Source organism: Halichoerus grypus, chromosome 8, assembly GCF_964656455.1.
Source record: "Halichoerus grypus chromosome 8, mHalGry1.hap1.1, whole genome shotgun sequence".
In the NCBI taxonomy this organism is placed as follows: Eukaryota; Metazoa; Chordata; class Mammalia; order Carnivora; family Phocidae; genus Halichoerus; species Halichoerus grypus.
The window spans coordinates 125,592,897-125,617,241 of NC_135719.1; the positions used below are offsets into that span (position 1 = coordinate 125,592,897).

The window sequence follows — 24,345 nt, forward strand, 5'->3', positions numbered from 1 at the left end:
ACTGACCACACCCCCCTCGCGGGCGTCTCCGGACCGCGTGCGGGCTGCGCCTGCGCGCGCTTCCGGGCGGCGTTCGGGGCTAAAGAAGGGGCTGGGCGCGCACGCGCTCCGTCTCCAGGCAACGAGAAAAACAGACGCCCGCAGAGAGCGCCTGGGCGGCGATCGGTTGAGGTGGGGGGGGTCTGGTCTGGAAAACTAAGTCCTGGGGTTTTCCCTGAGCAGGAACCGTCCGCCAGAGCCTCAGGTACGCGGAAGGGGGGGCAGACATGGGGTCAGCACCTCAACTTCCCAAGGGCCCCATGGACAGAAGAGCGAGGGCTTGTTCCCAAAGCGGAGTCCCCAGTGGGGGCGCCCCGGCTGACCCTGTGGGACAGTGCGTGACTTCAGCGTTCTGGATCTAAAAGCTGCGGCGGCCAGGTCAGGTGGCCTCCACCTCTCAGGTTACAGACCTTTCGCTGTCCGCGCCGCGGGGACTTCTTGGGTGAGGGTTTGACAGCCGGGCACCTGCTGCAGGCCACGAGCGGCCTCTGTGTTCTTTGGAGTCAAGCACGGTTCCAGCAGGAGGGAAGCTGGAGAGCTCTTTGTGCCAGTCACTTACCTCTAGGCCGCAGTTTGCTCACCTGTGAACCGATAGGGCTGGACTCAGAGTCCTAAGGTCCCTAAATGCCAGTCATGTGACTCTGAGCGAAACTTCAGTTTACGGGTGAAGAAACCAGCCAGGAAGGGAAAGTTGCTTGTCCTGTGTCACAGGCCTAAAACCTGACTTTCGATCCAGTAAATCTTTCCCCCAACTAGGGAGTCTGCTGTGTATGGCAGGAGTATCACTGTGTATGGCAGAGACTGGTACTGGAATAAAGCTAGGTGGCAGGAACACCCGTGTCACACTCGTTTTTCTATCCTCAGGACATAATAAGCACCCACAGGAAATAATGAGCATTCACCAAATGCTTATTGAAGGAAAGCTCTGGCAGGCCCAGCACCACTGTCCCTAAAAAGTTCAAGAGAATATGTAGGTAGGACAAATGTAGAAACAGTTTTACTTTAGCAGTGGGGGGGAACGTCAGACAAACTCCTCACATATATCTGGTTTAAATCTCCTCCAGGCTTCAGTCCAGTCCCCGAATGGCTGGCCTCCAGTTGGCACCACCTCTGCCTGTGGGCGTTATGCTTCCTTATAATAAAACAGAAGCTCCAGGGCTCCTCTCAGCTAAACAAAAGCCCCATGAAAAAGGTGACTCTTCTCAGCGGTCCTCCATGGGGCATCTGAGGAACAATTCCCGGCAGAAGCTTTTGAGCAACAAAGAGCTGACACTGGATAATCTCTACACTCACTCCAAGTGGAACACCTGCACAAAAGCCCGGAACTACTCCTATCCCCACTGTGTTGGAATCAGCCAGCAAGATTCAAGAAGCAATCCCCAGGGCCAAGCAAAGGGTTTGTTTTACTCATCAAGTCCTCAGTCCCGGTATTCCAAAGCAAATAATCAGGAATTCATCCCCTTCACAAAGAAGCGAGTTGGGGTAGACCGGGCATACCCCCTGAAACCCGTGTTCCATACGAAGTCTCATAGTACACGTGAGGCTGGCATTGATGGGGACCAGAATGTCTCTCCAAGACCCCCTGAACCAAGAGAGTTTCCATACAGCAGTTTTGATACAAGGAACTGGGTGAATCCAGCTGTGGTTCGTGCTGTTGTTGCAAACCCCAACAGGACTGAGTGGGTGCAGATCCAAAGACTAGAAGCTGCAGGGGAGAGCTTACAGGAGGAAATCCGAAGAAAAGAGACCCTTCTAAGGGAAAAGCTGAAGAAGACAGAGGAGGAACTCAGAAGGATCCAGAAAGAAAAGGAACAGCCTAAGGAAAATGAAAAAAGAGAGCTACAGAGAATGACACTCCCCAGGAGGAGAGGTAAAGGTAATAGCAACACCTCATACAAACCTACCTTCTCCCCAGAATTCGGGTCTGAGGAGGTCTTCAGTAGAGACAGGGGGGAGGATAAAACTTGGGGTCGGTCTCGAGAAAATTCTAGTCCATTTCAGCTCTCTGATTATGGAATACAGAAGCTCAAAAGGGAAAGACTGGTGGCAAGCAATAACAAAATCCGAGACCTAGTCTCAGAGCCATTAGAGGAGTGTCCTCAGTCTTCAGAAGGGCCTGGCCATGCTTTGCGGGGAGCCACCAGCAATCCTAGTTTGTCTAGGGTACCAGACTCCTCGGTTTCCAGCTGTTCCACTGAAGAGCCCGAACTTGGCGAATGTAGCCACTGTGGACGCAAGTTTCTGTTGCTCAGGCTGGAGAGACACTCCAACGTCTGCCGCAGGATGCAGGGTTCCAAGAGGAAAGTGTTTGACTCCTCCAGGGCCCGGGCCAAGGGCACAGAACTAGAGCAGTACTTGAACTGGAAGGGACCAGCCTCAGTCAAGGTAACAAGGCAAGGGCCTTATGGATTTGACTTTGAGTGGGGATCATTGTAAAGGGGATGTTATATCAGTTTTCTTTAGAACAAATTCATGTGTCATATAGGGAGAAAGTGAGAATTAACATTTATTGATTACAACTGTGTGCCAGTCACTGTGATGGGAGCTTTTCATAAGATCTTCACCACAACCCTGTGAGGGTTTCGTTGTCTCTTATTTAATCAATTCAAAAATCAAGTCGCAGAGAGTTTAACTTGCTTAAGATCACAAACAGCTTTAAATGGCAGAGTCAGCACATATGGGGAGCCTGGGTGGCTCAGTCAGTTAAGTGTCAGTTAAGCATCTGACTCTTGATGTTGGCTCAGGTCATGATCTTAGGGTCCTGGGATCGAGCCCCACGAGCCCCACATTGGGCTCCCGCATCAGGCTCCGGCCCTACATCAGGCTCTGTGCTCAGTGGGGAATTTGTTGGAGGATTCTCTCTCTCCCTCTGCCCCTCACTCCGCTTGTGTACTCTCTCTGAAATAAGTAAGTAAATCTTTAAAAAAATAATAATAAATGGCAGAGTCAGCATATAAATCTGGGTCAGAATGACTGCAAAATCTAGACTTAAAAAATACATGTCCTATTGATTATAAAAGTAATAAATGTTTACTGTAGAAAATTAAAAAGATTTGAAAAATATAAAGAAAAAAATGATGCAGCACTTCACCCCTGGGAGAGAGTTCCTTGCTCTTTGCAATATACTCTGCCACCTCCCAAGATCAGGATTCATTACAACTCCTATAACTGTATCTACCTTTTCAAGATTAGCTCAATTCTGATATACCTTCTTAGTAAATACATGAAACACAATTAAGTTTGCAATCCTTTTTCTCCCCATTTAGAGTGTAAACACCTTAAAGGTAAAGGATACTATTTTTGGTTAACATTCCAGCTGCAGAAAAACTAGGTTGTAAAGACTGTGAGACACTTGCATGGTAAGTTTAGGGGTACTTCACAGGCATATTTGGACAGTCAGATCTGGAGATTGTCTCATGAATAAGTCTACCACCCTGTCAACGTTATGCCCCATGGCTTGTAAATGAGTGTTTCTCAAAGTGCAGTTTGCTGGCAAACATTTTTTATTTTAGTAGTTTTAGTGTGTATTAGAAAAATGTAACAAGATATGAAGCCCATGGTTTTTAGGAATCATGAACTTAAAGAAAAATATTAAGTAATTTATGGTTAGGGGGATAAAGTGAAAGTGGTATGCAAATGACCAAAGTTTGGGAAAGCCTAGATCACATGATCTCAAAGTCCCATCCAACTCTAATTTTCTAACAAAATAGGAGAGCATATTCTGTTTTCATTTCTTTCCAATCGTCCCTATGCCGCACTAGCACCTTTTGTCCGCTAAGCACTTTACAGTTTATGGGCTACAGTACTTGCTGGGGCCTTTAAAAACCCAAATTTATGTGGTGGCTGTTAGGAGAAGTTGATTGCGGTTATTTCTTTCAGTACAGTTTGGAAGATAAACACAAAAAAGTCCCTTCTGTGTTCAGAGATAATCTACCTGAAGTCCAGTTTCCAACAAGAATTTAACATTTTGCTCTTGCAGATAATGATATAATCACTGCTTCCTGTTCTTTCCTGTTTGCTTTCTGGTCAACCCAATAATCCACCGGGGTCTTCTCCATCCTACTATAGTGTGTTTCTGGCAGGCCCCTGAAAGAATCTTGTGTTTCTTAAATTCCTAAATGCAGTAACGGTGAAGCAAAGGAATTGGATTTCTGAGATCAGACGCCTGAGCTTTGTGGAAACTAGTTTTGGGGGGAATATGATGCATTGAGGACACCGAAGCAGAAAGGATCTGGATTGAGATGCACTCCCCTCCTTGGAATGTTCTAAGTCTTATTCCAAAGCTTTGTGCCTCTGGAAGCCAAGTGGTTGTGTCTCCCTGTTATTCCTCTAGTGTATTCACAAGAACAGGTGACTTTCCTTCTGTCCTTTAATTTTCACATAGCTTCCAGCAGACTCCTAGCTCTGGTCTCATTCGAGCACAGAGACCACATCTTTGTGGTTTGTGATTAATAAGTGTTAATTGAATAAGATTTCAATATGATGAATTAATAGTTCATTCAATATGATGAACTATCATATCCTTTTTTTTAAAGATAAGTTGGATTTTTTCTTTCTTTTTGTTTTAAAGATTTTATTTATTTGACAGAGACACAGCGAGAGAGGGAACACAAGCAGGGGGAGTGGGAGAGGGAGAAGCAGGCTTCCCGCCGAGCAGGGAGCCCGATGCGGGGCTCGATCCCAGGACCCTGGGATCAGGACCTGAGCCGAAGGCAGATGCTTAACAACTGAGCCACCCAGGCGCCCCAACTATCATATACTTGAGGAATTTCCCCCTAATTCTTTTAAAAAATTCTTGGATACCGTCTCTAACACACCAATTCTCTTGCCTTCTTGTCTATTTCAGTAACACTCTCTCCTGAAGGATCCTTTTGCTTTGATAATATCTCTTCCTGTCATTCATCATTAATGATATCAGATCACCAAACAGCTACTCGCCTTCTTTCTTTTTTCTTTTTAAAATTCATTTTATATTAATTTAAATAATATTTGAATACATTTAAAAAATCATGTACTAAGTGACCTATAAGGGCAACGAGTAGGATCCTGCCTCACCCTTTTCCAGCCTAATCGGGCCCCCAGTGGCAGCTTCAGTTCCTGATAGATGACTCTTCTGGTATGCGTTTCCATATTTCTCAGTAATATGCTTATTTTCTTGATTAATCAGTTTTGCACATTATCTGTTGACTTCCTCCTATGAATGCTTCGGGTTAAGCTCTCTTTCACATCTCCTCTCCTTTTACTTTTCTCCTTCCTTCTCCTTCCATTGTAGTGGAATCACAATTTTGGGTTAAACCAGTAGTCAGCTTTTACATTATAATAACCATGTAAATTTTGTTCACCGATGAGTGAACACATGTACCTGGAATTAATAGCTGACTCATGTTTTCATTTGCTTGGTTTCCTACATACCTGTCTTTAATTTTTTTTAAATAATTTTTTTATTATGTTTTAATTTTTTTTTTCCTAAATGATCCATCTGATATCAGGCACCTATTAGTGTTTTTGTAAATGCTCAAACACCTAATCCATTGGTTTGATTTTTTTTTTTCTTATTCTGGAAACTTCCCTCCCATCACTCCTTTCTCCTCCTGCACCAGTCTGGACTGGTTATTCTGTAGGCCTGGTGCAGACCTATTGTTTCGGGACTTCTCTTTGCTTCTTTTCTGTCTTGGGTCCTGTTTCCAGCTTCTTAGGTCTTCCTTTTTCTTGTTTTAATCCTTGCTTTGCTGAAGCTTTCAAGAAACGTGCATGGGAAGCTTTTTCTTTTTTTTTTTTTTTGGTCTCAGAATGAATGAAAATATCTATACAATAGCTTTATATTTGATGGATGATTTGACCAGGTATAGAATTCTAGGTAGAAAATTATTTTCTGTTAGAACTTTTAAGGGGTTTTCCCACTAGCTTTTAGCATCCAGTGTTACTGTTGAGAAATCTGATGCCATATTGCTTCCTGCTCCACTGTATGAAACCTCTTTCGGTGTTTCTCTTTTTCTGAAAGCTTACAGGCTTCTCTCTCTATTCTGAAATTCTGAAATTTTACAATGATTGTGTTGGATACTTGGTAGACTATTTCAAGAGCAGTGACCTTAATTCTAGGAATGTTTATTGTATTATTTATTTAATAATTTCTTCTGTGTGCTTTTTTAATTCTTTTTGGAACTCCTTTTGGTCAGGTGTTGGACTTCCTGGATCGGCTTTCTAATTTCCTAATCTTTTCTACTTTCCATCTTGATCTTTTTTCCCATTCTGAGTAATTTTCTTGACATTTTACATTTCTATTTTTATTTTTAGCTATCACTGTTTTTTTTTAATGGTCTTTTTTTTAATAAAGATTTTCATTTATTTATTTGAGAGAGAAAGAGCGAGAGCAAGTGATCAGGAGGAGGAGCAGAGGGAGAGGGACAAGCATACTCCGCACTGAGCATGGAGCCCGACATGGGGCTCGATCCCATGACCCCGAGATCATGACTTGAGCTGAAATGAAGAGTCAGATGCTCAACCGACTGAGCCACCCAGGTGCCCCTTAGCTATCACAGTTTTGATTTATAATAGTTCTTTCTGGTTCTCTGGTTTTAAGTTTTCTTTTACCTGTCTTATCCCTGTTTCCTGAGAGCGAGAGAGAATTCATGTACCTGTTTTGGTTTCTCTCTTGTTAGAGCTTTACTCAAATATCTGATGATCCCAGGTTGTCCATTCATATTTAAGCTTAAGTGGGGCATGTTGACTAAAGGCCTTCATATTAGGGTTATCAAATAGTGAGCCTTTTCACTGGAGTCACTCAAGGTCAGCATCTAATGGCTTTTCTCTCGACTCCTTGCTGCATTCAGAGAATTCCTATCTCCTATGAGGGTGCCAATGTGTTTGATATCCTGGGAGCTGAGTGGGAGAAGGAGGCCAACAGTTCCATAATTCATCACGTATACTTGCACTTAATCCCAACTTTCAGCCTCAATATTACCCTGTTCTCCACTATGCCTGGACTTCCTGAGTCTGAAACCTGTCTGGTTCAGTTTCTCCAGAGAATAAACCCCCGTTCTCCTGTGAGAGTGTGGGAAGTGACAGACACTTGGATGTGCAAGATGGGAGAGGGGCCCCAGGGATCCAATTTATTCTCAGCCCTGCACCTCTTCCCTCTCCACTGCCTGTACTTGTAAGCACCAAGCAGGCCCTTAGCTTAAGTGCCTCCACTCTGGCAAGTCAGCTCTGTTGCTCCCTTCCTGTTCTCTTTGATCTTATGGATGAACACCCTTTCCATTTCCTTACTGTCATTCTGATGAAGACTCAGGAGATGTGGTAAACACCAAGTTGAATGATCAGTCTTCCTCACACTTACAGGCTGAACCTCCTCAGAAGAGCAACTGGAGACAGAAGCATGAGTCTTTCATCCGTACTCTCCGTCACGCTCGAGAGGTCCAGCAGGTCATTGCCAAAGGTGGAAACCCCTCAGACTTGCCTCCCATCCTGCCTGCAGAAAATCCAGATTATATTCAGTGTCCTCACTGTAGCCGCCACTTTGCTCCCAAGGTGGCTGAGCGGCACATTCCCAAGTGTAAGACCATTAAGAACCGGCCTCCACCTCCAAGGAAGCATTACAGTTGAGTGGACAACGGTTGGAAGCCTCAGAAGGCTCTGCTTCTCTTCAGCAAGAAACGGGAGTAGAATAATTTGATGCAAAATAGAACTAAAACTTTTACATCTCCCACACCTGCCTGCAGAGCTTAAATCAGTGAGGAGAGACCCATTGCTAAGCAGCGGGAGGCAAAAGGAAGCCTCAGCTTCCCACAAAATCACGGCCTCAGGCTGGTGTGCCTTGTTAGTGCCCTAAGAACTGATGGGCGAAGACTCAGGAGTAGTGAGCAGGCTACATTAAAGCTCTCTTCTCGCAAGGCTGACCTGTGGTTTGTGCTAAGTGCCTGTGTTTGCTGTGCCTTCCTGCCCTGCTCTGCATGTATGCGTGGTTCCTGTTCACTCTTCTTGCTCTTGCAAGACGTCGGTTCATGAGACTGAGTTGGTGTCAGAGGATCATGATTACCCAGGTGGTATCTCATAAAAGATAATATGATTTTGCTGTAAGGCAAATGGAAATTCATCCTTGACCTCCGTGACGTATGGTCCTGGCCAAAAGCCAATACCAGTATGTAAAGTTAGGGCGCCAGTATATCCTGAACCCTCCTTGCGGTGTACTGTGCCATAATGGGAACATCATCTTTATGTGCTTTACATGGTAGGGCTGGGAGAGAGCATCCTGTATGCCTCAGTAGTTGCACTTGGCTAAAGGATTTCATATGTTCCCTCCCACCCCCCCGCAAAAAAAAAGGAAGGAAGGAAGGAAGAAACTTCAGTTTCAGTTATTGCTGGCATTCTGCTTTGAAATCAGGTTGGGTGTATGGCTTTTTAAATGCGGCAGTAAAATCTACCATCAAAGCAAGCTGGGACATTGCCGTGTCACATGTCCCTGCCATTATACCACAGTGAACTTCTCTTTTAGAAAGTAAACTCTGATGAAAAAGATACCGGATCTTTTAAATTTTTTCTGTGCAGAATTGTGCATACTGCAGGTACTCTTCACAATTAGACCTTCAATCAATGGGTTTGGGGATTTAAAATTAACTAATAAAATGAGTAAGTCCTAGATTGGTCAGATGGGAGAAATGATAAGGTAATGCCTGTCTGCGGTAGTATCAGTTGAGATAGGATGAAGATAGAACAACAGATCTGAAATAACAGTAGGATTATTGTCCTGAGAGCATCACTCAAATTGTTAGTTTAAGGGGCGCCTGGGTGGCTCAGTCGTTAAGCGTCTGCCTTCGGCTCCGGTCATGATCCCAGGGTCCTGGGATTGAGCTCTGCATCGGGCTCCCTGCTGGGCTGGAATCCTGCTTCTCCCTCTCCCACTCCCCCTGCTCGTGTTCCCTCTCTCACTGTGTCTCTCTCTGTCAAATAAATAAATAATCTTTAAAAAAAAAAATTAAATACTGGAGAAAAAACACCCAACCTGATGTGGGCCAAGGTGACTAAGCAGACAATAAAACCATGTTCTACTAACAACAAATGATCACTCACTCTTGTTCCATTTCCTCTGCAGCTTCTGCTGAATGGTTGGGCTGATAGATCAGACCAATTTGAAATGTGAATTTGAGGCTTTAGCTGTGAAGCTACAGGGCTCTAGGCTGAAAAAAAAAATGTACATACTTAACAAACAGTACCTTTTGAATTGCTTTATGCTCTTCTTAACTGTTGCAAAGAAAAAGAGGGATCACATAGTGGGGCTTTAGGTTGGCCACTTGAAGAAACCTCACATACCACTGCATATTTAACCCAGTATATACACTCCCCAGGCAAGTCTAGTGAAGTACAAACTGTTAAGTTTCACACTTGATGGTAAAAGCAGTAGATGGCAAGAATGAGCTGTGGCCAAGGCCGCAAAGTGGTAGCCTATGGACTGCTTTGTCCTACAATTTGACATAGATCTGACATTTAAAAACTGGGATATGGAGAATCTCTTGAAAAGCCGGAAGTTCTGGAAATACCAGGCCAGCAACCCTGCAGAGCCCCAACCGCGTGCTCCTTCAGACGGGCTGACCTTGCCGATCACCACAGCCCCACCTGGCCCGCTGGCACTTATTCACCTTTCCTGCCTGGCCCCATGGGCACTTGGGTTTGGGATCCTGGATGATGTGATTAAGTTCACAGGTCAGGGCCCTCTGGGGAGAACAAATGTATGTGTGGGGAATGCCTTCTGTAGACACTGGAAGCAGTTACTCATTCTTATATTGCTGGAGAAGTAACGCAATAGTCAATGCCTCAGTGTTCCCTCCAATCTTAATAATGCATAGGCCTTGATAAGATTAGGAATAGTTATTAGTCTTTTTGAATTTAGCTTGATCTGCTCTTTGGGAAGAGGTCAGAACCCTTTTTCTATCTAAGTTCCTTCCTGGATAGCAGAGGATGACAGTGGATAATGCTGCTTGGTACTGTCCACGTGTGATACTTTATCCAAGAACCTTCAGTACAAGCAAATGTTACAAGTTTTAAAGTTCAAAAGGTTAAGCAATGGGAAGAAGATCTCATGGTGAAACTCACTTCATATAAAAGTACATGCAGATGTGCTGAAATAGTACTTCTTAACAGCAGGGTATTTAATGCAGCCTGGTACCTTTTGGCCAACATTTGCTTTTGGTCATTAATTTATCATTCTTCACGACTATAAAGGAAGTAGCAGAGATGTGATATAGTGTTTTTCTCTCTAATGTTCCTGAGTCTGTGAGGTTTAGTGATCAGCATGTTTATTTCCATAGTTAATCATTGAAGTAATAAGTGATTTTTGGTTTTGTGGCAGGAAGGAACATGTTTTGTAGTCCTGACGACGGCTAGCCCAGTCTGCAGGACACTAATGAATAATACTTCTTTGGAGGCCCAGGGATACTCATTTGAAAGAATTTATTTATAATACATCCTTGCTCCAGAGTTGTTCTTTCTATTACGGATGTTTCCAAATATATGGCAAATCAAATGAAATGTGAGTTTAAGGCCGCTTTTACTTTACACTTTAGTGAAATGCTCAGCCAAGAGAAGTGATAACTTGGCTGTGCTATGCCAGGGAGACCAAATACAGTTCACCCTCTTTGAGGGAAAACAGTTTTGTAAACACAGATACACATTATCACTTGAAAAAGCCCACTGTGATTGAGGAAGTAAGTATAAGAAATGCTCCTTCCTCTTTCAGTCGCTCATTTTTTTCCTCCCTCTGCACTTTAAGCACTATATTTGAGAAGTTTGGGGGGAAAAAAGTTATAGCAGCACAAATGATTGTTAGCAAGAAAAAGAAACTGGAAAAAAAAGCAAAGATTATCTGTGCACATGTCCCTTGTGTTGTTTCTGTTACAAGGTCTTTTATTTATTTAGATAAAGACTCATTGAATCAAAGATTCATGAAGGCCTAGTATCTGGGTGTTTCATCCCCAGTAACTAAGGTCCATGCGCAGGCATAGCACTGATTGAGAGTTTAAATGTTTATTTAAAACAGAAATGCCAAACCACTCCACCCTCAACCTTTCAAACATCTGGCTAACAATGAGCTAGTTCTTCAGCAACAATGTCAGAGCAGAGGAGTAACTCAGGTTATACTATAACTCAAAAGCAATACTACTGGGAAACTGAAAACACCTAGCACTGCAGAAAGAAAAGCAGGACAAACTTCAAGAGAATTAGCTACAGAAGACCATTCAAAGGCATTTCTGCTGCCTTTCATTTTTATCTAATGCATGGCTGCCACCTTTGAACTGGTTTCTGTTTGCATAGCTATTTGGTGGGAAAAATCATATGGCTGTCCCAGGCACAATTGGGAAAGTGCAAATTGTCTCTAAGGCACAGAACTCAGATTCTCAGCCAGATTAACAGCAAACTAGACTTCCCGAGGGAACATGCTAGAGAAAATGAGCAGTGTTCCCCTGCTAGAGAATGGCTCCCCTCCGGAACAAGAGCAGTGCTCTCTCCTCCCTTCCATGCTCACTTCCATCCCTGTCTCAGCAACATGCCCCTGTTCCTCAGTTCCACAGCAGAAGCAATACTCAGGATTAACACCCAAACTGAGCCTGCCTCTCAGGCCTGCTGAGATGGTATAAGGGATACAGGAACGTGAAAAGCCAGTCAGTCCTTAAAAAAATCAAAGGTGCATTTACATGATGAACCAAAACCCACTGCTGGGGTTTACAGCAAACCCCCAAGTCCCCAGAACTTGTAACTTTAATCCGGGGTTGGCCCCTTCCCTTATTTTAAGAAAAGGCTTTAGTGATTACGTTAGTACCATTGTACTAGGCTTCCCAGAATTGAGAAAACAATGGGAACATCAAACCAAAGAAAATCCCATTGAACAGAGTTGCCCATCCCCAGCATGGGGTTTTCCCCAAGCATCAGCCTTTATCCCACCAGTTTTAGGGCAATGGCAAAATTTCCATTGCACAGGTCCTTCCAAAATATTAAAGAGATATCAAACATTCATTTTTTGGTTTGGGGAAAATGAAACAAAAATTAATTTAGCGGTTTCTAAGGAGGGAGGAGGTGAGACTCATCAAGGCAACTCCTACGACCCAAAATACTAAAGGAACATTTCATAAGGTTAGGTGAAAACACAAAGCTCACATCCTTAAGTAAAAACCATCAAAAGCTTTGAGGACACTCTCTCTTTGGGAAAGCTAGCTTGCTCCTTGTCTATAAGGACATAATAATGACAATGGGATTAGAATGGAGCTCTCAGCCAAATTCCTTTCACTTGGCAGCTTCTACCTGTTCTGTTAGGCTTCAGGGACTACCAGGTTTTGGTGCTGGCTTTGGGCCACTCAAGTAGGAAAGATGATACAGATTCACTGATATAGCTTCATAAAACACCAAAAGGGGACAAATACTGACTAGACATACAGAAAGGGAGTGGTTGGGGCTGCTGAAGTCAAAGTTAGAACCCTAAGAGCCACGAAGGCAGAGGCATTCTAGACCTTCCTAAGATACCAAGAGGCAGCTAAAGGAGGACCTCTCTCCCTCATGGTTTTCTCTTAAGGCCATTCCTATTGCCCCACTGATTAAATTTTCTAAGAGACACCTCACCTTTTTGAGGTACCTTACAAAGTCAGGAAATCCTACCTGCATCGGCCACAGACGGCAACCCCAGCTGTGTGACGAGGAGGGACCCTAGCCTTCTTTCTCTCCTCCTCACTGAAGACATTTTAATTGACCCTCAGAGGAAAAGCAATCTAAGCCCACTTTTCCTCCTAAAGCATTTAGCTGCGCAAAGTAACTGAACTTTCTGAAAACAAGCCCTAGATCGACTCCACCTGACATATTTTCCCAGACTCAGGGCTCCAGAGAAGGCTTTACCGCTTTACCACTCTCCAGATGACCCTGCCTGGGCCCCACCTGGTTCCAGCCCACTCGAGTTTCACACTTTTCTCTCCACCCAGAGGTGCAATGCCTGGTGCTGAATTCCCAAGGCAGCTTCCAAGTAATGGTGAAATGATAAATGGGATATAAGCTGCTACCAGCAAAATTAAGGTGAGCATTGTGTCTCTTCTTCGAAGGTGGGATCACCAGATGAGGTACAGAGCTGCTGTTGCTATGGCAGTCACTGAGGACAAAGCCAGGGCCACAGGGCCCTTCCATTCTCCAAAACAAAACCACTCCTAGATCCTATCTAATAGGCAATGCCACTCTCCAAGTGTACACGGAAAGTGCTTCAGAGCCTCCGCCTTGCACTCCTTGTCTGCAAGTGAACAAAGCCAGGAAAGCGCTCTCTGCATTCAGTAAGTGTGCTGTGAAGTTCTTTGGATCCCAGTTTCCTGGAGGCCATACAGGCTCAGGAGACTAGAGGCTGGGTCGACAGGAGTCTGTTCCCAGGAGGCACCAGGAATCTGAATCTAAGTCAGGCTTTGGATCCATTTCCATCTCTTCCTTTGCCGTCTGAGTTCCTCTGGAATGCATCCCCACCTGTCCAAACAAAAAACAATACTGTCACCAGTCACAGCGGTTCAGGACTAGGTTTCCAATGCTGACCTCTAAGGATCTGTAGCCACAGTTCTGTGACAAGCTCCTAATACTACTTTAGATAATACTTTAATAATACTACTTTAAATAAAATCCACACCTTTACACTCGCTGCAGGTAGGATGACAAACTGTTTGCTCAGGACTGTAGCATTTTCTGGAATGTAAACTCTCAATTTTATTTTATTTTCTTAAAGATTTTATTTATTTATTTATTTATTTATTTATTTATTTATTTGAGAGAGAGAGAGAGAGAGAGATCATGAGCAGGGGGGAAGGGCAGAGGGAGAAGAAGCAGACTCCCCACTGAGCAGGGAACCTGATGCGGATTCATGCGACTCATGACCTGAGCTGAAGGCAGACACTTAACTGACTGAGCCATGCAGGCGCCCTAGAACTCTCAATTTTCAAACTAAGACAGCCCTAAGCCAAACAATGCTGTGTGCTACAGCTGCCAATCACCCCATGCTTACCTCAAGTGAGTGTATTATTTTCCAAAATACTTTCATAGACATGATTTCATTTAATCCTCAAAACAACCATTCAAGGTAGATGGTATTATTTTCCTCTTTTAGGTGAGAAAACAGGACTCATAGAAACCAAGTAATTTGTCCAGACACATAAAACTAGGAACTGGCAAAGCCAAGGGTTGAACCTTATTTCCCTTTCCTGGTTCACTCTAAATAGAGCAATATACTATGGCAATACTTTTAAAAACAATGCAAATGGAACGCCTGGGTGGCTCAGCTGGTTAAGCGTCCGACTCTTGATTTTGGCTTAGGTCATGATCTCAGGGTCGTGGGATCGAGCATAGCATCGGGCTCTGCACTCAGCATGGAGTCTGCTTGAGATTCTCTCTCTCGGTCTCCCTCTGCCCCTTCCCCTTTGCTTGTGCTCTCTCTCTCTAAAACAACAATGCAAACAGCAACACCTGTGAAACGTTTTTACGAAAAATGTTTAATTTAAATATAATCAAGCCTTAAGTCTAACTTCCAGTTTATAGAAATGACAGGGTGACAAAAGAACAAGTTAGATAATGTCCCAAGAAAACAGAGGACAAATCCAGAATGTGGCCCATTTTGTTAAACAACTGACCCTGCTTCTTTAGCTAGTCAGTGCCATGAAAATTAAAAAAAAAAAGAAAATTTTTTTCTTGATCGTGGTAGAGGGAAGTAAGTATTCTAGATAAAAAGAAACGAGAGACATAACAATGTAGTATAGGGATCTTAACTGGATTCTGATCTGATAAAAACAGTCATAAAGGACATTTTTGTGGGAAAACTTGGAAAATTCTGGATACTGGATGAAAATTGAGATAATATTAGCATAAACTGTGTTATGTGTGATAATAGTATGGTGGTTATCTGGGAGAATAAATGTATTTTTGGGTGTGTGTAAGAAACTATTTAGGGGGCCTATGTCATGACTTTTATAATTTATTTGAAAATGGTTTAGCAAAATAATAACACACACACACACATACACCCAGATATATTTTAAATACAGATATATATCCTCACATATTTTAAACACACATACACACACATTTAAAACAAGCAACATGTTAACAACTGATGAACCTAGATGGTGGTATGAGTGTTCACTGAACTGTAATGCTTAGTTTTTCATAATAAAAAGTAAAAGAAAAAATAGAGTAACAAAAAACAATGGAAGTCAGGTGATAAAGATAATTTAACGCAGGCACCTGAACAAGGCCCAGGGCTGCTGGGATTAATTACAAAAGTTACATCATCAAAATATAAGTACTTGCAAAGGAGTAAGTCTGTTTTAGTGTCTATTGGTGTTCTGTTTCTGTGATTTTTCAAAACAGAATTAGAGATTGAATTATTCTTTTAATGCTCTCACCTGCTGCCCTCCTTCTAATTTCTTGTTCAGCTTCTGTAGTTGAGTAAAAATCTGGAGGTTTTCTTGCTGTAGCTTCTGTTGTTCAGCCAGACACTTTACCACCAGCCCCTGCAATCTCTCAACCTCCCCCTGCAGAGTGCTGCACGCACAGGTAGGAGTTAATGGCGCTGCCTTCCCAGCACATGTCTCTGCAGAATTCAGCCGAGGTGGCTAAGGAGAGGAGGAAGAGGTCATAGGCGGTTCTGCCTGGATGCCACAGCTCCCCAACCCAACCTCCCTCTAAATGCTATCAGATTTTACTTTTAAAGTAACATGATAAACCATACAGAAACACAAAGTAAATGCAACAGGAGCAGAAAACGCTGGGATTACAACAGCACTTGGCTCTAACATAACAGGGCAAGAGAACTCTCAGTGCCTCAGGCTCTGTTAGGCTAAGGTAAAAGAACAATCCTCTGTTTTGGAGAACTTCTGCAAACAAATTTAAAGTGCACTGATATCATCCCATTGAAAATGCTGAAGCGGGGGAAGGCATGATTTGGCTTGGAACGAGTCTTTCTGATCACAGTTGAGAACACTGTGATCCAAAGGGTCAATCTCCATGAAATGTAGTGGATCACACTTTAGAAGACATTTGAGAGGTGTTCAGTAAATAGTACTGCCAAAATAATTCAAGAAAGCTAACTGACAGAGGAATTAAAACATTCATCTTGAAGTTTCAAAGGTTTTATTACATCTTTTCTAGTCTGGATTTCTCTCCCTTCTACTGTACTTTGTTTATAGGAAGGGTCAGCAAATAATAGCCCCTGGCCAGATCCAGCCTACTGCTGCCTGTTTTTGTAAATGAAGTTTTATTGGAACACAATCATGCTCATTCATTCCGTATTATCTATGGCTGCTTTTGTACAACAATGTCAAAGTTGAGTAGTTGCAGAAGGGACTGTATGGTCCATAAAGACTAAAATAATTACTCTGTGGCCCTTTATAGAAAAAGCTTGATGACCCCTGGGGTTTGCATTTGATTGAGGCATTTACCACAATTTGATTTCTACCAAGGTTAGGCACACAAGTGTGGCTCCCTCGCTAGACTACAAGCATTATTTCTTACTCATATTGAGAGCCTCCAACCCACACTAGCAGTGTCAAAAAAACTGGATTTGAATTTTGGAACTTTAATTTTGGTACTCCTGAGGCAGAGAGAAAAGAAAGACAGTCCTCTGGTGTAGAAAGCTGTTAGCCCATCAGGAATCTGAAAGGGTCAATACTTTTTTCCAAGGCAACCTCAGGTAAGCCTAGGGCTTTAAGCACTACTGAACAGACAGTATAATGAGCTGATATAGGGCAGTGGGAGACCGAGGAAGCTAGAGGAGATGGCGAGGCCAGAAGAAGTGTGGAGAGCTCTCTGCCTACTTAGTTGTGACTTAAAGGCAAAAAGTTCAGTTACCCAGGCTCCTACTGGGGGCTTGTGTTCCAAAGGAGCTTCAGAGGCCACTTTGAGTCCTTGTAGCTCTTCATAGGGCAGGGTATCTTTCTCAGATTCTGAAAAAGCTGCACTTAGGGGAGATGGGCTGTCAGGCATGGGGATGAATTCTGCATTTTCCAGCTCCTATGTATAAGAGAAAGAATCTCATCAGTTCTGTTTGAGCGGTTTATTTTCTTTCTCCCCAATTCCCATCTGGCTACAGCTTTCCCTCTGTTGTGACATCAGCACCCTCTAGTGGGGCATGACAGCTGTGGGTTCAACGCAGCTCACTGTACCTGTCAAGAGCAGGCAATCCCTTCCTCAGACGAGTAACAGTGATTCGAATTCAAACTCAAATTCAAGAACACAGTTTGGAGTGTGTGGCACTTCTCCCCACTTATTCTACACGGCCTATTCAGTGAGCTGGGGAGCTCGAAGGTGATGACAGTGAGGCCAGTGGCCAGGCTGCTCAAGGCTGAGACTGAAACTTCCTCCATTCCTACTCCTAAGTGGCTATCGAGTTTAGTTGTCTTATAAGGGCAGCTTTAAATCTCTAGGTTCTTTTTTTTTTGGTAAAAATTTAAAATTTCACAAACTACAAATGCTCAGTGTAGAAAATGAGAAAATACAGATGGGCAAAAGGACTAGCAATTCCATCACTCATAGATAGACACTGTTAAAATGAGGAATACTGCTTTCAGTCTTCATAGCAGACATTCTTCTATGCATTTGTATTTTCTAAGAGAATGGGGTCCTGAGGCTAAGGTGTTCCAACTTTTTCTGCCCAGTCATACGTTGTAACCAACTTTCCATCCAAATAAATATACTCTAACATTTTTACTGTCTGCAATTCAACTCTCATAACCCATCTCTCTACTATAAAACATTCTGACTGCCCCAATATTCCACTTCTACAAACCACAGTACAAAATCTCTAAGCTTAACCTTTGCATACATGCATTACAAAAACTGCCTTCAAGGAAGGTTTTCTTAATTTACTTACATTCATGTAAGTACTACAGGTATGAGAACATTTTGTGCGTCTCCTTGTCAGGAAGAAAAAAGGATCAGAGATTTGGTAATTTTGTTCCAGGTGGAAATGAGAAGACTCAATGCTGCTGTAGAATACTTGAATGGGGCACGGGGCACAGAGAGATGCCGACAGCTCCTTTCTAGTTGCTGCAAAGGGCCTAATGTTTTATCGAAGATACCTCTGCCAAAGGAATTACCTTTCGAAGCCAGCCAGGGCAGGAGCTGCTGGCCCCACTACTGATCCCCATGGCCTCCGTGGGACTGACTAAACCTTCCATTCCTCGGTCTGCTTCCATTGTTCCTCGGAAGCCTCCGCTCGGATCAGGAGTTTCAGATTCCTGCTGACTGTCCTCCTCTTCCCCACCGCCGCCGCCTCCTGGGCTAGAGCTCTGAACCACTGACAGATACACAGCACAGAAAGAGAGAGCCTTGCTATGCAGCAAGAAAGATTTACGATCTTACAGCCCTGCTGACCCCTGGGGAGCTTCCTAGAGTCGCATGAAGTAATAGCAACAGTGTAAGTCAGATATTTGGGACTCAATTTTTAGCTTTTACACAACGTATTGAGTATCAGTATCTTCATAATGATAACTCATTTCTACATCCCAAACTTACTTATCTCTATGTTCACAGCAGATTATCAACGTTCTAAAGCATTGCTGGACAATCACCCCGAACACAGCTCACTGAATCTACCACGCATACTTTGATACATCCAGACTCCGGCATTCTCCACCAAGGCTCAGCAAGGTTTCATATAAACACAAAGCTCTTTCACATTTGAGCCGAACACCTTTTAAAGCTGCCAGATAAACTCACCACTACCTTCCTTTCTGGAGAAGTCTTCAACCATTAAATTCATTAAGTTCTTTGATAACTACTTGTAAGAATTTTTAAACATGGCTGGTTCTTTCACATCATGCCGCACATTCCAAGTAACTGTCACGAAATGAAGACTAGCTGATGTGTAGTCAGAAATGAAACTGAATTTTAGTATGGGCCAAAAATATATATATTTAAGAAAGTAGATTTGCCAAAGCTAAAAAAATAGTTGTATGGTATATTCTAAAGTGAAACGTAAAGGACCGTTCATGATCACCGGCTCCAGCGGCTTACAGACGGACTGCCACACTGATCCCACTGAAGCGGCAGAACCACCGATGCCAACAAAAGCTCTGAAGCTTGTTTTGTTTTAAATGGCTTTTAAAAATTAGGATACATTTGAAATATACATAAGACTACTTTTAACATATGTGTAAGTTTTGCTACCTAACAAAATAAACAAAAACATAAACCTACCACTAGAAGAACTAGAATTGTACTTTCCAATATGGTAGTCACTGGCCATATATGGCAATTTAAATTTAAAGAAAATAAAAAGTTCAGTTCCTTCAGTAGCTACTTTTCAAGTGTTGCATAGCACAGATATAAAACATTTCCACTGTTGCGGAAAGATTTATGGGACAGTGCTGAACTAAAACATTACCTGTATCGCATCTGCCTTGTGAACTCCGTCCTTCTCTGGCCTCCTACCTAAACGTAACTACCGATTTAATTCTGTATTTATCATTTCTTCTTTAAAAAAAAAGTCATCACATATTTATGTATCCTTAAGCAATATATTAATTTGGCTTGTTTTTTGACTTTATATAAAAAGGCACAGAGTCTGCTGCAACTTGCTTTTTACATTTCACATTAGGGAACTATTTGTAGATGTTCATTTCTACTCTTCTATAATATTCCATTGGATGATTAGAACACACTCAACCAACAAATATATACTGAACATTCACCATTTGCCGGGCACTCTTCTAGGCAATGTGGATAAAACTAATGAATTAAAAAAGACAAAAACCCCTGCCCTTATGGAGTTTACATTTTCCAGCCAATGGATATGTGCTTTTAATCTTATTTTTTCCATTAAATACTGTTCCACCAAAACAAAGCTGTAAGAGAACAGCTGTGCTTAGCAAAAAGATTGTCATTTGTGACAGATATTAACAGGCACAGATAAATGCTGAGCAAGAGATTACTAAAGGAAACTAATAAAAGGTATGATGTATGTGTGTGTAACTAGAGTACAAGTCCAGATCAGATATTTACCTTTCTTTTTCGAGGATTAAACTGCTTTTATTCTGGGTCTTTATCTGCTTTGATTCTACAAACTATCAGAATCCAGGTTCTGAGATACCAAAGAGTAAAGGTACTTTAGAGCAAATGGAAAACCAAAAAGGAACACAGATTTAGTTTCCTGGCATAGTCCCAAATAACAGAGAACCATGCAGAAAGCAGCCAAAGGAAAACTATCAGAGAGCTCTGGGCTGATTTTTCTAACCACACTGAAAGTTTAGCCAACTTTTAATTCCAAGGGCTTGTTTTGAAGGACTATTTCTATAGACTGGAATAACCCTGTGAATATGGTGGAAGTAAAGAGCAGACAGAACTCATAGCCCCTAGCATGGTAAGGAAAGGAACAATACACAAGCCACATTACAATATTGGGCAAGCCACTTAATTACTTCCATATGCTTGGTTGGCAAAGATGCACTCTCCCTCTGACCACAATGTAATAAAAGTCATAACTTATTGTGAAATCCACCAAAATATGATCCTCTCTCTTGATCACCGTATTCCTCATTTCCCAAAGATATTTCCTATTTCCCTTTTTTGGAGACTACATGGAATCCAACCTAAAGACCCAAAGTGCAGAAAAACCACTGGTACCTGAGACATTGCTACTTACCAGTTCTGATGGATAAGCCGCTGCTATTGGAACGGATGGTCTTAGAATTCAATACTTTCTCTGAGGAAAAATATTCAGTAGGTAAGCATTGTAAACAGCTATAGGCAGGAAAAGTGAGAAGACTAGAATAGGGAGTTAATCTACAAGATAACAGCTATCCCTCACTCCAGGTAACTTTATAATTACTTATTATTCTAGATTTTAAAGCACCACTATATTCACTATGTAGAGTAGCAATTCTCCACCTTAACTATTCTTTGGAATTACCTGAGAAGCTTTAAATAGTAACAACACCTAGGTCCCACCCCAGAGATTCTGATTTAATTGGTCAGGACAGTGGATTTCTAAAAGCTCCGTGGGTGATTCTAATGTGCAGCTAAGGTTGTGAACCACTGATCTAAAAGAATGGACTTGGAAACCCTCACACAGGCTTTTATTTATTTTTTATTTTTATTTTTTTAAAGACTTTATTTATTTGACAGAGAGAGACACAGCGAGAGAGGGAACACAAGCAGGGGGAGTGGGAGAGGGAGAAGCAGGCTTCCCACTGAGCAGGGAGCCCTATGTGGGACTCCCATGACCTGAGCCGAAGGCAGACGCTTAACAACTGAGCCACCCAGGCGCCCTTCACACAGGCTTTTATAATTCAGTTCATAACAGAGTAATCTTTATGCAGAAAACAGTTATGATTTGGTTTCTTTTTAAAGGTATCCTGAATGTTTCTCACAAAAGTATGAACACAGACAACCAATTAATTAGTGGACAACTAGAGATAACAATTCTATAGCAAAGGAGGCAGAGCCCAAAGTTATCATGTTAAAAAATGGTCAGAAGGTGGCAAACAACAAAGCTCAGGAAATGACAGTGTTCTGTCCCACCACTAGGTAAGGTCACCATTACTACACTTATAGGAACAGCCTCTTTTCTTCAGGACACTTGTGTTTCTAAGAATGTGACCATCAGAATCTCAGGTGTGAGTCTACCCTCTGTCAAATCCACCCCAACCCTCACGTATGAAACCCTTACCAACAATGAGAATGGTGTGCCAACCACGGCAGGATAGGTCCGGGACGTGATGCAAAGATCCAAAAATAGGCCGAGGCCATGAGGTGCAGATATCAGAGCCATGTGGTCTCTCTGTGGGGGTCATTGCCAGGCGACCATTACCACCATTGCCCCAGGCAAAAATGTGATTATCTAGGAAAAAGTCAAACAGTTTAATAGAAAACTAATTCCCCTACTCTTTGGGTTCCCCATCTTTATGTCCTAGAGTTAGAAAGATTTTCCACTATGTACAAAACAGGGAAAAGCTGTTTATTTCCCTAAATAAAACCTAAACAATTCCTGATGCCAACCTGGTAAAAATGACCACTTCTCCTACGTACTGCCATCCATCCACCCATCCACTCATTCAACAACTTTTTTTCGTCATTCACTCAGATATAAGTAAATATCTGGGCATCTACTTCATGACATGCACTGCTGGAGGTGTAGGAATAAAGCAGTGAACAAAACAAAGTCACTACCCTTGTGGAACTTACATTCTAGTTGGAGGAGACTGGTCAATCAACCATCTAATACTTCTGGTAGTCATAAATATTATGAAGGAAGATAAATGGTAAAGAAAAGTGGAAATAAAGAATAACAGTGGGGTACCATTATTTTAGATAGTCAGAGAAGTACTTGTTGACACTTGAGCAGAGACTTGCTTGAAGTGAGAAAGAGCGATGTGGATAGCTAGGGGATGAGTTTTCCAGGCAGAGAGAACAACAGCAAGTGCAAAGGTCCTATGTGGGTAACATGAGTATCATGAACAAGGAATATGAAGGCCCCTGCAGCTGGAGCAAAATAAAGGAGAAGACAGTGGTCAGAGAAGAGGTCAGGAGACAGATGCGGTCCTGGTCATGTAGGGCCATGCAGCCCATTGTAATGACTTTGGTTTTTACTGACTGAGATAGGAATCCATTAGAAGTTCTGAGGAGTAGGAGCACCTGGGTGGCTCAGTTGGTTAACCAACTCTTGGTTTTGGATCATAAGATCATGCCCCGTGTCAGGCTGTGCACTTAGCGTGGAGCATGCTTGAGATTCTCTACCTCTCCCTCTGCCCCTCCCCCGCTTATACGTACCTCTCTTGCGCACGCACGCTCTCTAATAAATAAATACAATAAAAAAAAAAAATTCTGAGGAGTAGTATTTGGTATTTAAAAGGATCCATCAGCCTACCATGAGGAGAATCAATTGCAGGGGACCAAGGGTGGTAGCAGGAGACCAGTTCTAGTAGTGAAGATGGTGGGAAGTGGGTCAGATATACTATGAAGATAATCAATAGGATATGCTGATGGATGGGATTTAGGGTATAGAATGAAGCTGCCATTTAGTGACATAGGAAAGCTGTAGGAGGAACAGATTTGGGCAGAAAATCAAAAGTCTGATTTTGACTATAGTAAGTTTGTCTGAGATGCCTATAACATCTTATGCAAATCAGAACACTTTTTAATGAAAAGGGGTACTATTAATGATTAAGCCTGGACAATAGGCATGAATGAGGACTGACTTGGGAAAATTGAGCTCTAAAGCCACCCTACCTTTAGACATCTAAGTCCAGGGGCTGATGAATAACCGAACCTGGAGTTCAGGGGTGGTGATATAAGGCTATCAGTGAATAGGGGGAATTTAAGGTAATACTCACTTAATGGAGACAAGGCAAGAAAGAAGGGTTGAGTACTGGGCATTCCCGTGTTTAGAGGGGTCAGACCCTGCTATTAGTGGGACCTGACGTATCTGCCTGTGCTAGACTGTTTATATGACTGTCTCCCCGACCCTAGACTGTGAACTCCTTAAGGACAGGGGCTTTCTGAGACCCTCTTTTATATTCCCAGAGCCTAAAAGAGGACCTGGAATACAACAGGTACTCAGTTTATGTTGGTTGTGTGAATAAGATGATAAGAGTACAGTTCAGAGATGTAGAGAAACATTTATTAGGAGGTAATATGCCCAACCATGGAATTCAATTCCACATTCCTCATTCTGAAGTTAACCTTGTGAAGGACACAGATGTACTGAAAAAATCTCACCTCCTCGAGGCCCTGTCAGGAAGTGCTACTGGACTTGCAGCACTTACTTAATCCTCAGTGACATCCTCACTCTGTCTTTGTAGGTAACATTTCCATTTATCTCCATTAAATTTATTTCCATTTTAGTCTGACCTTCACATTTAGTCTGACCTTAACAGCTTGCTCCCTAAAATCCCTCATTTTGAGACCAGCGGGGAAGGTTAACATGCCACCCCAAAAGCTGGTTCACTTAAGTAAATATGGTAATAGATCACTTATCTGACACTGTCCCTGGATCCCTCATGTGTATACAACAGGCACACACCAAAAGGAAACAAAGACACCTTAGATCATGAGCAACAAAAAGAGCTGAAATGAGTCAAAAGATGAAATGTGATTTGTTGTTCACCAGTCACAAGAAAGAAGTGGCTACAACAATCAAAAAAGTTCAGAAGGGGGGCGCGGGCGCCCAGGTGGCTCAGTTGGTTAAGCATCTGCCTTTGGCTCAGGTCATGATCCCAGGGTCCTGGGATCGAGCGTGCTTCTCCCTCTCCCTCTGCCGCTCCCCCTGTTTGTCAAATAAATTAAAAAAATCCTAAAAAAAAAAGTTCAGAA

The 24,345-nt window shown here is 42.6% G+C and overlaps 2 protein-coding genes across 2 annotated transcripts in view; one reads left to right on the forward strand and one right to left on the reverse strand.

The window, feature by feature from the left end:
* The first annotated feature begins 95 nt into the window (after nt 1-95).
* Nucleotides 96-8,332, forward strand: ZC2HC1C (zinc finger C2HC-type containing 1C). Its single transcript, XM_036072789.2, has 3 exons — nt 96-244; nt 1,104-2,424; nt 7,378-8,332. Exons 2-3 carry the CDS (start codon nt 1,123-1,125, stop codon nt 7,639-7,641), a joined length of 1,566 nt encoding a protein of 521 aa, XP_035928682.1. The 5' UTR covers nt 96-244; nt 1,104-1,122; the 3' UTR covers nt 7,642-8,332.
* Nucleotides 8,333-10,465: 2,133 nt separating this feature from the next.
* Nucleotides 10,466-24,345, reverse strand: part of NEK9 (NIMA related kinase 9) — a 36,729-nt gene continuing 22,849 nt past the window's right edge. The window contains exons 17-22 of the mRNA XM_078053975.1: nt 21,704-21,874; nt 20,678-20,737; nt 18,132-18,331; nt 16,885-17,046; nt 15,441-15,650; nt 10,466-13,518 (exon numbers count right to left, since the gene is read on the reverse strand). Of these exons, the coding sequence (XP_077910101.1) occupies nt 13,396-13,518; nt 15,441-15,650; nt 16,885-17,046; nt 18,132-18,331; nt 20,678-20,737; nt 21,704-21,874 (926 nt within the window). The 3' untranslated portion in view covers nt 10,466-13,395. The remainder of the gene's footprint in view (nt 13,519-15,440; nt 15,651-16,884; nt 17,047-18,131; nt 18,332-20,677; nt 20,738-21,703; nt 21,875-24,345) is intronic.

Bases quoted from the DNA above. Each gene is read 5' to 3' on its own strand.
- ZC2HC1C (XM_036072789.2), top strand. From the start codon at position 1,123: ATGGCTGGCCTCCAGTTGGCACCACCTCTGCCTGTGGGCGTTATGCTT. The intron at 2,425-7,377 runs GTAACAAGGCAA...TCACACTTACAG, and splicing joins AGGGACCAGCCTCAGTCAAG to GCTGAACCTCCTCAGAAGAG.